General features: G+C 39.4%; 1 protein-coding gene across 16 annotated transcripts in view; it reads right to left on the bottom strand.

Moving 5' to 3' along the window:
• Positions 1-13962, bottom strand: part of BBX (BBX high mobility group box domain containing) — a 274025-nt gene that overhangs the window by 97537 nt on the left and 162526 nt on the right. For all 16 annotated transcript variants that reach the window (XM_007985925.3, XM_007985927.3, XM_007985932.3 and 13 more), the window contains one exon: positions 2602-2772. In XM_007985925.3, coding sequence (XP_007984116.2) covers positions 2602-2763 — 162 coding nt within the window. In that variant the 5' untranslated portion in view covers positions 2764-2772. The remainder of the gene's footprint in view (positions 1-2601; positions 2773-13962) is intronic.

The following is a 13962-nucleotide window of genomic DNA, read 5'->3' as shown; positions in this document are numbered from 1 at the left end:
AGTGAAAAGAGAAGAGGACTCAATGACTTTAATCCTTCCCCCAATAAATATTTACTGGGTTCCTGCTATGAGCCAGCCACTCTACTAGGTGCTGTGAGCACACAGTGAGCACAGACAGCAGTAAGCACAGAGCCTGTGACCTCATAGAAACAGGAGCAGCACAACTGGCCTTACATTTTGAAGGGACTCCTCTGGCTACTTTGTTGAGAATGGACCGCAGAAGGGCATGAGCAGAGGCTGGGAGAGAGAGAGGTAGATACAATAATCGCTGCTAGAAATGGTGGTGGCTTGGATCAAGGTATACATGAAGGAACTGTTAAAAGGGCAACAAAATTGTGAACGTATTTTGAAGGTAGAGTTTGAGAGGATTTGCTAACGGATGGATGTGAAGTTCGAGCAAAATAAAGCAGTAAAGTATGAACTACAAGGTCTCAGGTCTGACAAACTGGAATGTTGCAGTTGCGCTTTACTGCGAAAGGGAAGATGCAGAAGGTTGGGAGAAGAAAAGCAAAGGTTTAGTTTTGAATTCATTCAAACTGAGATTCCTAGTTGATATCTAAATGGATATGCCAAGTAAATAGAAATATGAGTCCAGAGTTCAGAAGAAAAGCCCAGGATGGAGATAGAAATTAAGATTGGAGGCCTAGAGAACATCATCATTTGAGGGGAAAATAATGCAGGGACGTTAACTGAAAGAAACTGCGAAGGAACAATGGGGAAGGTAGAAATAGAAAGAGGGGCCAGACACGGTGGCTCATGCTATAATCTCAGCACTTTGAAAGGTTGAGAAGGGAGGATTGCTTGAAGCCATGAGTTCCAAACCAGCCTGGGCAACGTAGTGAGACCCCGACTTCACAAAATATAAACAAAATTAGCTGGGCTTAGTGGTGTGTGCCTGTAGTCCCAACTATTCAGGGAGCTGAGGTGGGAAGACTGCTTGAGCCCGGGAAGTGGATGGAGGCTGCAGTGAGCTGAAATGGTGCCACTGCACTCTAGCCTGGGCAATAGAGTGAGACCCTATCTCAAAAAAGAAAAAGAAAGGATAAATAGAAACAGGTGTGGGTGGCCAAAGGAAAGAAGAAAGAGAAACAGGAGTGGGTGCTCTCACAGAAACAGGAGACTGCTTCAATGACCAAGTGATCAACACATGCAAATGTGTTTAAAAAATGAAACTAAGAATAAGCTTGATAATACCCTCAAGTAAGAAGAATAAAATCTATTTCTCTGAAACAGGAAAAGCGGAAGGAAAGAATAGTAAGGAGTGAGACAATTACAGAGGTGTGTACAAGAAGCTAAAAGAGTAACTTCTGGTGGCCTCTATTTTCTCTGTGAAAAAGGAGAAAAGGTCACCAGTAAGAGAGGCCTTAGAGGGTATCCAGGTGATATCTGAAAAAGAGGAAAAATGTTTTTAATTCCTGCTGAAAGCCAAGAAGAGACTGAATGGATGTTGAAGGCCTGAAAAATATTAAAAACATGTTTATAAAATTCGTAGTGACACAAAATATGTACTTATTTATTATTTCATTCAGCATACATCTATATTTAATACCTACTATGTGCCAGGCACCATTCTTGGTTCTGAGGCAAGAGGAAAGGACGAGACAGCCAATGCCCCTGTTTTTATACTGAGTCTCTATTCTGGTCTGAGAGAAGATAGACATAAAGAAGTATACAGCTAAATACATGGCAAATAGCAATAAGCGCCATGAAGAAAATCCTTTGACTTTGAATGTGTTGGGTGCGACAAACACTTGAGATGATTTCTTTTTTTTTGAGACAGAGTCTTGTTCTGTCACCCAGGCTGGAGTGCAGTGGTGCGATCTTGGCTCACTGTAAGCTCCGCCTCCCGGGCTCACTCCATTCTCTGCCTCAGCCTCCAGTGTAACTGGGACTACAGGCGCACACTGCCATGCCCAGCTAGTTTTTTTGTATTCTTAGTAGATACAAGGTTTCACCGTGTTAGCAAGGATGGTCTTGATCTCCTGACCTCGTGATCTGCCTGCCTCGGCCTCCCAAACCGCTGGGATTACAGGTGTGAGCCACCGTGCCTGGCCGAGATGATTTCTTAAGTCACCTGCATGGTTATGTGACTGAGAGCCAGCTGCTGAGGCCTGATTCCAGAGAAGAGGACTAGGAGGAATGAGTCATTACAAAGATGGGGGCAAGTGAAGCCAGAAGCTATGAACGCCAGGGATAGAGACAAACAGAGCAGTTCTAAGACTGCCAAGGGTGGCAGGGCGAGGCCAGAAGCCAAGACAGAGAGGCCAGAAAAGCCACAGGGTAGAATGTCAGATGAGCACATCAAGTTTTAGGAACATCCCCATCTCAATGTATTTGAATATTACTCACAAATCATTGGTTAGGTGACAAAAATAGTATTTAAAAGGCTGTGTCTCAGTCTACACTATTAGGAAGTACAAATACTTCAAGAGCAATCAAGAATTGGAATAAAAATGTACACTAAGTAACTGAACAGGATTCAAGCTATACAGGCTTTTGGAAACACATCTTTTGTAATATCATTCATGTTCACTATTGTTTCTAGAATATTATGATTTGCTCTAATAAACTCGAAACTTCTACAGTAAATATAGGACTTACCTTATCAATATCCTCCTCTTCGTCTTCCTCTTCTTCCTCTTCTGAAAAATCAAGAAGTTTCTTTGCTAGCAATGGATGCCACTGAAGACACTTTCGTTTTGGTCGTTTTCCAACCCCTTCTCCTTCTGCTGAATGATCCTTATTTCTATTACTGCCTTTCATTACTGTGTCCTGTAATAGGAAGAGAGAGAGACAGAAACAGGGAGACAGGGAGAGAAAGAGAGACACTGAGATAAATCAAAGTAAATTTGATTAAAATTAGTTTATTTAGCTCCCTTAGTATTAATTATAATTTTAATGACTAAACTATCTACTAGCTCATTTACTGGACTCAGTGGGAATCCAAAATACATAATGAAACATTCATCTTAGCGGGCCAAACGGAGCTAATAAAATTTGCCTTTTGTGAAATCTACTTCCCTCCGCTACACAGCTTCAGAACCTAAAACCCCAGTAAGCTTAAGGATATTACCAGTTACCTTCACCTGTGTGTATTTACTCAGGGAAGCATTTCTCAACTTCCCATCAGAAGAACACGAAGGATGCCTCCCAAGAGAGTTAAAGGGTTCACAGGGACTTGCCCCCCAGGCATTCTCTGATGGCTATTTTACTATAACAGTTTACATGAATTTTGCATTCTATACCATGTTAAATCTGTGCTTATAACATTACTAAATAAAATGAGTAATTTGTAAGAATCCAAAGTTTTAGATTTGGGCAGTTGGCTAAGCTAAGAAATGGCCAAGCTATCAATGTGACAAAAATCGTTTAGAAGCCTAAAACTCTGAATTACTTTTCAATGATGTAAAAAATAGCTCTTTTCCTTGAGAAAAGCAATACATATTTCTATTAAACAGGTGAAAATCGCATAAAATGAGGTTTACCCTCTCCATGATGTCCCGCACCATGGTCCAGAGGTAACTGCATGTTAGTTTCCTGTATGTTTTCTCATAACTTTTTTTCTGATGTTACTTCTCATTCATTCATTCAAAGTAATGTTAAAATAGAAATTACTGTCATGGAAAAACTCAAACAATACAATTAAATGCCATCGGTTTAAATGGTTCATGAATGCTGACAATACAAACATAAGTACAGTTGCTAAAATCACCAAGTAGCAGCCTATTTGCTCACTATGTTTGCATTAGTCCAAATGCTTGAGAAGTGATACCATTAAACTTTTAACACCATATTAAAACAGAAACTGGGATTGATGAACTCATAATATAAAGATTCATGTAGTTCTCAAGCCATTCAGAGAATATGATACAGGCAAATTTATCTGTCTGCCTTGTTTCTGGATTCTGGGTCATGCTTAGGTCTTACTTCAAACAAATATTCACCAATGTTTTCTCCTAGAACTTGTACAACTTCAACTTAAACATTTAAATACTTGATCAATCTGGGATTCATTTTAATAAAGTAAGTGAGGTAAGGATCTAGCTTATTCTTTTTTAAAAAATAGCCAACTATACCAATACCATTTATTAAATAATCCAGCTTTTCACTATTCCTTCTATGTTACATTAAATTATCACATGTATACGACTCTATTTCTGGATTATCTTCTGTTAATAACCTCCCTCCAACTACTTTGACCAATTTCAATGTCCTTAGGGACTATATCATTCTACATCTTTTTAAATATACAAATATATCAATAAACAGCCTTAAAAAATTTAAGCTGCATATATCATACTCTTCTATCTAGGTCAATACATGTTGATTGTTCTAATTTAAAAATAATTGTGTAATATTCTAAAAATGAATGTACCACAATTTACTGAGTCTACTACTGATGAAGCGATTATTGTGCTACAATAAAACTCCTCATTTTAATAAAATCATTTTCTAAAAAACCTTCATTTTTAACAAAAGTTCTCATTAATTAATTTTTTTTTTTTTTGAGACAGTCTCAATCGGTCGCCCAGGCTGGAGTGTAGTGGCGCAATCTTGGCTCACTGCAACCTCCACCTCCCAGGTTCAAGCGATTCTTCTGCCTCAGCCTCCTGAGTAGCTGGGACTACAAGCGCCCACGACCACACCCAGCTAATTTTTGTATTTTTAGTAGATACGGGGTTTCACCATATTGGCCAGGCTGGTCTCTAACTCGTGATCTTGTGATCCGCCCGCCTTGGCCTCCCAAAGTGCTGGGATTACAGGCGTGAGCCATCGCGCCCAGCCATCATTAATTTATTAAAAGCTATTCCAGTCAAGAAAAAGAAAGGAAGAAAAAAAAAAACATGCTCTTGTGGCTTTCTTAGCAAGAAACTCATGCTGGATTACTTGTGTGAATTACTTGTGTGAATTAATTTATTAAAAGCTATTGCAGTCAAGAGAAAGAAAGGAGGAAAAGAAAAACATGCTCTTGTGGCTTTCTTAGCAAGAAACTCATGCTGGATTACTTGTGTGATTACTTGTGTGAATTACAATTGAATTACTTGTGTGGCCGACTCAAGAATATAAGAAGTTACCGAAAACTAAATGGAATTAGGTATCTGGTGTGCTCTTAATAAGAGAAGATACCTTGTGAATTGATAGACCCATTTAACAATTCCCATTGTATCTACAAATAAAAATTGGCACAGGTAACCCAATTTAAAGAAATGCCAATGTTACGTAGAGAGAAGAGGAAACGGTTATTTCTGTAGCATAGTAATCATTTCAGGATGAGTTGCTTGAGTGGTAGTAAAACCCATTTGAGGGTCTAATATTTTAAATAGTAAAAGAAATCAGTGGGAAACTGTAAGTAAGGCAGTTTCTATCAACTGGAGAGGGTAAAACGATTGCCAATGCCAAGAGAAAAATACATCTTTAGCCCCCAAAATTTTGAATTAAATTGTTATTTAATTATGTGTGAATGTATATATGTGTGGGTATGTGTGTACCTTTGTGTGTGTGTGTATATATATATAATTTCAATATTCAAAGAGAAAACAGGATCTGAAGAATCAAATTAATGAGGGGAATATGTGGCTTCTTTCTGGGTTCAAAATAATCGCATTCAGTCCTCCCTCACTTCTAAGTCTTTCCACGTACCTCATATACCACTTTGGAGAAAATACCTTTTCTGATACTCCAGAAATTAATCTTTGTCACCCAGAAATACATTAGAAAGACTTTACATTGCTAACGGCACTTACCACATTTTCCCACGAATTATAATTATGTAGATACATCATACCTCCATTGCTAGGCCTTTTTCTTAATGTTCCGAGACTATACTTATATGCTCAGAAACATCCTGGCACATCAGATCAAGACCAGTTAGTTGTGAGGATTGTCAGAAACAATGATACAAAATCCTGCGCCAAATTGTGATGATGACTCACTATTTATATTCTCTAAGATAGCTTCAAGATTAACTACAATTTCTTACACTTTCCTGAATTCAGATATTCTTTTCTAAGTGGGAAAGAAAGGGAATTGAAAACTGTGCACAACTCAGACACACAGACCAAGGTGGCATGTGATGTCTGAGAACCACCAGATGCACAGGCTTATGGAGAAATGAGGCTGGCAACCTCTAGCACAGGGCCTGGAACAAAGTAGGTACACTTTTAGCAGGTATGGAAGATGAATAAAACAGTAAGTGAATTGGAAATAGTATACCTCAGATGAAATAATCAAGAAAAATGTACCATAATTGATCTAATAACTATGAAATACCTCAAAGTATAAACTGTGTACTTTAATAATTCATAGTTATCTAATTTGTTCTTAATTCTGTATGGATCTATTTTCAAATTATTGAAAGAATGCAAAACAGTGAAGGGAAATGATGTTCCTGATTATGATTCAGAAGTAATGAGAAAGCAAGAGAGAATAATTTTAAAAAGATTTTAAAAAGTGGGAAAGACAAGGGCAAAGAAAGCATAATTTTGAGACAATGTTATCACTCATCTTACTTCAACAATGAGGAGGAGGTGAAATTGTTAATTTTTAAAGTGACAGAGGACTAATCTTGTAATTATTTTGCCACTAAAAAGCCCACACACTTTAAAGTTTGGTTTCTTGGTCTTAGAACAAGAGGAAATTAAGCTAACAATCTATATGCTGTAAATGAAGCAAATGTTGGACTTTATTCAAAAGGAGTTATTCTTCCATTCTGCACTGCAATTTTAGAATAACTGAAATCAGGTTATTTAACTATCAATGGACTCTGTATTTGAAAAACTAAATATCATCAAATTATGGTGCTGAGACTGTCAAACGATGATCTAAAACACCTACCAACATGTATCTGGTAAAAACAAACAAACTCACGTGTCCCCCCTTTGCCCCCTTTCTATGTATGGCAGGACAGGTGACTCTAAATAGACATCCTCTACTGAATTCAATGTAAACTGACAAATTAGGAAAAACTTCATTTAATCATATTCAAATGTAGCAAGCCTGAGCTGAGCATGGTGGCTCATGTCTGTAAACTCCCAGCACTTTGGGAGGCCAAGGCGGGCGAATCACGAGGTTAAGAGACCGTGCCATTCCGGCCAACATGGTGAAACCCTGTCTCTACTAACAATACAACAATTAGCTGGTTGATGGTTACGTGCACCTGTAGTCCCAGCTACTCAGGAGGCTGAGGCAGGAGAATCACTTGAACCCGGGAGGCAGAGGTTGCAGTGAGCCAAGATCACGCCACTGTACTCCAGCCTGGCAAAAGAGTTAGACTCTGCATCAAAAAAAAAAAAAAAAAAAAGTAGCAAGCCCATTCATGAAGGACCTTTACTGAGGTCGGACTTCATGAGAAGCTTAAAGAAGAAAGATTTTAGAAGGAAACAGTACAAAGCAAATGCCATATTTATTAAAAGAATAATAATAATAAAAAAAGGACACTGGAGCCTGATAGGCTTCCTTTGGAATCCTGCCTCTACCACAAACTACCTGTTGGAAAGGGAAAGTTAATACCTGTGCTGATATTTCCTCATGTGAAAATTAAATAATAGCTCTACTGTGAGAACACATATGTAATACCCAGCACAGTGTCTAGAAGATTCCCGTTCACTGTTGGCAAATCCCCCCTTTACTCAACAAGCTTTTTAGACTGGGGAGCATGGGTTTAACAGGCAGCATCTGCTTACTTAAACTCATCCTAAGATGCATTCAAAAGGGAGCACAGATGCCTCCCATTTGATAGCAGTCCATATGCTGCCCAGATGATGTACTCTGCAGCCTCAGAAACTGAAAAAGAAAGATGGAGAGTTTCCTTCGTCTGAGTGATACACAGTCAGAAACAGTGCCTTGGCACCATCATAAATTTTGCGAATAAGATCCTCTTGTCTATTGTCTTGTCTTACAATTTAGGCAATCAGTTACACCTCAATCTTTAAAACATTAGTATACACTGAACTGTGTCACAGTGGTATTTTAAACTGTTTCCTAAAAGTCCAATGAAATTCCACTCAAATCCCGGTCATTAAAATTCATGCCCAGTGAAACAGGAGAGTATGTATGGGAGGCCCATTAAACACCACTGCTAGACAACTACATATTCTAACCACAAACAGGGCCTCTTCTGGGTCCAACTAAGACTACAAAACTTCACAGCTTTCTCCAGTCTATGGAGGGAGGAAAAACCAGCCCAAAGACAGTGTAACATCATGGAAACTCTAGTACTTCCACACAAATCGGACCTGCCTGCTTTCATTCTTTCTAAAGAGTTCCGGGACTTTCAAGTCACACCTTCCTTTCAATCTTTCAAGGGGTCCTGCTACCACAGAAGACAGCAAATACTCCAAATTTGAAGCCTTCCTCCTTCTCACCTTAAAAGTCTCCCATTTTCTCTTAAAGTTCTTCTCATCCTCCAAGACCCAGGTCAAATATCTCTTCTTTTATCTGAAAGCCCTAAGTCAAAGTCCATCACTCTGCTATGAGCTTTGGCTGTACTTGACTTTGTTAGGTCAAGCACTTAGAGTGTTTTGACAACTCCCCTGTACCCCGCTTTGGTTGAAATGTGTCCTCCAAAGTTAATCCCCAGTGCAACGGTGTTGGGAGGTAGGACCTAATAAGAGGCGATGAGGTCATGGGGGGATCTGCCCTCATGAATGGATTAATGTTGTGATTGTGGGAGTGAATTAGTCATCACCAGAGTGGGTTTGTTATTAAAGCAAGTTTGGCTCCTTCTTACTCTTACCCTCTCTTGCTCTTCTGCCATGGCATAATGAAGCACAAAAGCCTTCCCCAAATATTGGCCCCATGCTCTTGTACTTCCCAGTCTCCAGAACTGTGAGCCAAATAAATTTTTGTTCATTATAGATTACCCAGTTTGTGGTATTGTTATAGCAACATAAAGTGGACTAAGACATCTCCACGTCCACAAAAGGTTGTGACCTTCAGAGTGCAGGTGCCATCATTACCTTTTCAGTCTCAGTGCCTAGCACGGAGCCTACTACACAGTAGTTTCTGAAAAGGGTATTTATTGGCTTATAATTTTCTCATCTAACACTTAACCACATATGGCTTCTAAGAATGACATGCTCCTAATTTTTTAAAAAAATTCTAATATGCAACTAACATTTATTAAATATTTAATTGCTATATATTTACTTTCTCATTTAATCCTCACAAAAACACTCTGATGCAGTTACTATGATGAATTCCACTTAAAGCAACAGGGTTCAGTAACTTGCCCAGGGTAACACGGCAAGTAGAGGAGCTGGAACTGGACCCAGGAAACCTAGCTCAAAGAACCCAAATGCTACCTGGGAAAAAGAGCTCTAATATAAAGCTCTTCAATCTGCAACTCTCTAACTATTTCCTGTAGAACAAACAGCTCATAGACCATGAAAATACCAAAAGGACGCATTAAGGGGCTGGTAAGGGAACACCACTTTTCATGGTAGAAAAGCAAGTACACATCTCTGATGATGCCAAGTGACAATTAAATTAGATTAACTATAAAACTCTTTGAAGATAAAAACTCTACAAGTGCTAATCATTATTATTTATTGTAATTCTAATGACAATTCTAAACTGTAGACAGATTACATGAAAAATATCTCATTCAATAAAGTAATACTCTCATTTTAGAAGCAATTCACTCACTATTCATGCAAAAAGTGTCTTTAAATATGTTCCTTATTGAAAAGCAGTAGCTCTTCAAGTTGAAGCTTTAACTCTGTCAAGATGTTATCGATATGCTCTTCATGAATACTAATAAGGCACCCACTATTCAAAGAAGGGCTTAGCTGTACTGGCAGTTCTGGTCCCTCTGCCTTTAACTCATAAAGAAATATGTATATTTAAGATCTCTAATACCTGCACTCCATGACGCTTAGCCTTGGGACAGCTTAACATGGTTCTCAAATGGAATGTTGTTCTAGGCTACAAACAGAGACAAAAGCTACCTTGAAAGAGATAAGGCAGCCAAAGAGGTGGCTTGAGGATGAAAAGCTATATACATAGAGGTCAGCAGCAAGTTAGGACATGTTCCCCACCACATCTTCCAAAAATGCAACCTTCTGTTTTCCTGTAATTTTATGGAGGTGTTTACACTCTTAATCAAAAAGTCACTGAATTCCTATTCTTCAACAGACCTAACAAAAAAGTATTTGCCTCTTTTAGTTTACAAATTCACAAAGGTTTTTATTATATGCACTTATTACAGGGCTAGAACATAATGATCACATTGACGAGAAGCTGAAACACAAGAAGATAAGCTCATGGATGTGTCTTCCTCCTTTACTCTCAATGCAGCTGAACACATATGTATCGATCACCTGCTGAGCTATGCTCCGTAAGGGTTAAGTGTCCAGCCTTACCTCCCGTTCAACTCACCTCCTGCTGGGCTGGTGCTTGCCCTGCTCTCCACACCCACCACATGCTTCTGCGCAGAACTTTCTCTGCTCTCCCAGGCCTGCACATTCTCCCTCTCTATGCAAGGCCTCTCCGCACATCCATTTCTAAAAGGCTGTGTTTGCCTCAGTTCATGTCTCTCTCCTTTCTGAGCACCTTTTTTGATCACTGCAGCACTTAATGGCTGTGCCATAATTTTTGACACTTGATTGTATGACAATTATCATTTTCCTGTACAATGTATGTATAATGATTTCATGTGAATTCCTCCCACAGAGACCCTTGAGGGTAATGAACATGCCAGATGCTTTTTTTGGATCTGTCAGAGCAAAGATCTCTGTGCTAGACAGGGAATAGATGTTCAGTGAATATGTGGAGAACTGAACATAGAAACAATACTTCTCTGCTTTCTTATTATGCTTTTCTTTATGTTGTTTTGCTACAAGGCAGAAGGGACATAAGGCTTGAAAAGAGATATGTAGAGAAGAAATAAGAAGCCAGGAAAGGTTGTTTGGATGGGGAAGGAGAGAGAAAAGAAACAAGCAAATTGATAAGCAATGTAATAAACAGAATAAAATCAAAGCCACTTCCAAACAGTTGTCTAAAACATGTTCGTTTATTCCCTTCTCTGGTTATTTGTCAATGACTTTCATTATTCTCTCAAAACAGAGTACTATTATACCTTCCGCTCACTGGCTCTCTTACACTTTCACAAATGGTCCAGTAATAAACCCTAACTTTAAACTTATCCAACCATTTTTCTTCTCAGGTCTATCTCCAGGTTTCGGGCTGCTCCTGTGTTCTGACCCTACTACAAAAGTTTTCAATCTCATGTTGGTCTTAAGTGCTTTTTTCCTTGTTCTTTACTTTTATCCTTTTTACTTGTCTTACTCAGTTACACAGTCAATCCCCCACAGTGCCCATTATAAATTCTGTTTCTCAATTCCTGCTGATGATGGTGAGCAAGGATAAATGATGACAATCCTCGCTAGACATATATAATGCTTCCCATGTACCAGAGCTAAGCGATTATATCTATTAACTCTCTTAACTTACAAGCCTAAGAGGTAGGTACTATTATCCCCCCCCTTTTTTTTTTTTTTTTACAGATGAGAAAACTGAGGCAGAGATAACATATTTTGCCTCCTTTAGTTTATAAATTACCAAAGATTTTTACCATATCCATTTGTCACATAGGTAGAACATAAGTATCACATTGGCAAGAACTGGAAGCACAGGAAGACAGGTTCATGGAGTCTCCATGTTTATTGTCAATGCAGTTGAATACATATTTACTGAGCACTTGGTGAGCTATGAATTATGTTTATAAACCATACCACTAGCATGTAATTGGTGAAGCTAGTATTTGAACTCAGGCAGTCTGGCTTCAGAGTCTGGTTTTTGACCATTATACAATATTGCTTCATCATCATAAATTTTATTGAATATTTGCTACATGCTAAACACTTTACATGAATTAATTTCCTTAATCCTTAATACAACTCTAGGTGAAAGATACTACAATTAATATACCTTAAGTATAAAGCAACTGAGAATGACAAACCTTAAGCAGCATGCCTGAGGCCACTCTGCCAGCACATGCTGGGCCCAGGAATGAAAACAAGGTCTTCCGTTCCCTAGAGCCTGAGCTTTCAATCATGTCCCCATACTGCCCTTCCCGCCCACCTGCAATCCTTGTCACTCTAAGAAAATACCTTTGCCTCCTGCTTAACTAGCAGGAAGGTGTTAACCTTCCTGAACCCTCCCAAATTCTCATCTTGCCTACCAATTTCAAAATTTCTTTTCTTCTTCTGTTTTCTTTCAAAGGTAGAGATTCAAGGTCAACTCCTTCCCTCACCTCACCCCCAATCTATATGTTTCCCGCCTGTTATCCTGAGCCATTAGTCTTTCAGTTACTTTGATGAAGTCTAAAGTCCTGTCTGAATTCTCACCCTCCTTTAGCTAATCCTCTTTCTTCCTACAAACTGGCCTGAAGCCCTTAGGCTATGGAACTGCCTAATGTGGTTAGGATCCAAGAAGCAGCCTGTTTGGTACTGTCATTTGTTCACAGCCTCCACACTCAACTATGCGCTTCACTAAGTGACGTGGTTCCTAATATTCTTGCTTCTAAACCTCAGGATTAGTTTCCTAGAAAGAGCTTACAACTTGTTCCAACGTCCCTATCACCTCTGGCTTCTCTACCTCACTATGATTCACATGTCTTTAATTTCTATCCTCTCAGAGAAAATATCTTGTATGAGCCAGGCCTCTGCCTCCACCATACCCTTGTGCAGTTATGTCAGAGCCTGGTGAATATAAACTAGACATCCCTTCCCTTCACATAAGCGTCTGGAAAGCGTATCTTTCTTTGCAACTTTCTCTCCATAAACTGAAATCACTGCAATTAGCTGTTTACCCTGACATCTAATCTCTCAAAAATCTGTCCCTTCTACCTCTTACAAAGAGTCTACACTTCTCCAGCCCCACAAGGCTGGTTCAGCTGTCTGGCCTTCTTACCTATAGCTCTGCTGACTTTAATTCTCCACACAACAAATATCTGCCCATATCCTTCTCCTAAAGGGAATCTCTTTAACAGTCCCTCAGTGTACTAAAGAAAACCTCCAAATTCCTTCCTTCACATAAACACCTAAGACTCTTCCTGACCTAGTCCAGCTTGCCTTTACAGCTGATGTTTCTTTGGTCCATTCTCACTCTCAAAGTTCTACCCATACTGAGCCACACGCCATCACCTGGAGCTTGCCATGCACCCCCACCTCCTGGAACCTGGCTGCTGTTTCCTTCCGGTGGAACTCATTCCCACTTCAGGCCTTGGCTTGGATCTCACCTCATGCCCCTTCTGGTCCTTTCAAGTCTCAGAGAGGTGTCTCCACAGCACCCTACACTTAATAGGCTACAGTGAAATGACCTGTTTCCTTCTTTATATCACACTCAACTGTGACAGAGAACAGGGGCTGCATCATGTTCACCATGATGTGTCTCCAGGGCTTGACACAGAGCCAGGTGCACTGCAGGCACAAATAAATACTTGTTGAATGAATGAGTTCTAGGACTGTTCCCTGAAGTCCATTCCTCTTGCCCCTAGTCCTTTTCCTTGTTCACCATCCTGCTTTTCTAATCCATCCTTGCCATGCCCTGCTGTGTGACCCTCCATTTCAGAAATTCCTAACAATTACTCAAATAGCGTACTCAAACTGCCAAACTAAAACACCTGGTGATTTTATTTACTTAGAAATAGTTTCTAAGTATTGCAGATCTGAAGGGAGAAAAATGACTATTTGTAATTTTGACTTCGGAAGAGAAATAATTATCCACTCCCTCTTCTCCTGTATCCATCACTGAACACTGATTTTTAATCTTCCATGCTACATTACACAAGGCCCTTTGATTTTTTTTTTTTTTTTTTTTTTAGACAGAGTCTCGCTCTGTCACCCAGGCTGGAGTGCAGTGGCACAATCTCGGCTCACTGCAACCTCTGCCTGCCAGGTTCAAGCGATTCTTCTGCCTCAGCCTCCCAAGTAGCTGGGACTACAGGAGTAAGCCATCACA

The sequence above is a fragment of the Chlorocebus sabaeus genome, chromosome 22, assembly GCF_047675955.1.
Source record: "Chlorocebus sabaeus isolate Y175 chromosome 22, mChlSab1.0.hap1, whole genome shotgun sequence".
NCBI classification, from domain to species: domain Eukaryota; kingdom Metazoa; phylum Chordata; class Mammalia; order Primates; family Cercopithecidae; genus Chlorocebus; species Chlorocebus sabaeus.
Note: the sequence above shows the minus strand (reverse complement) of the source record. Positions and strands in the feature narration are given on the sequence as shown.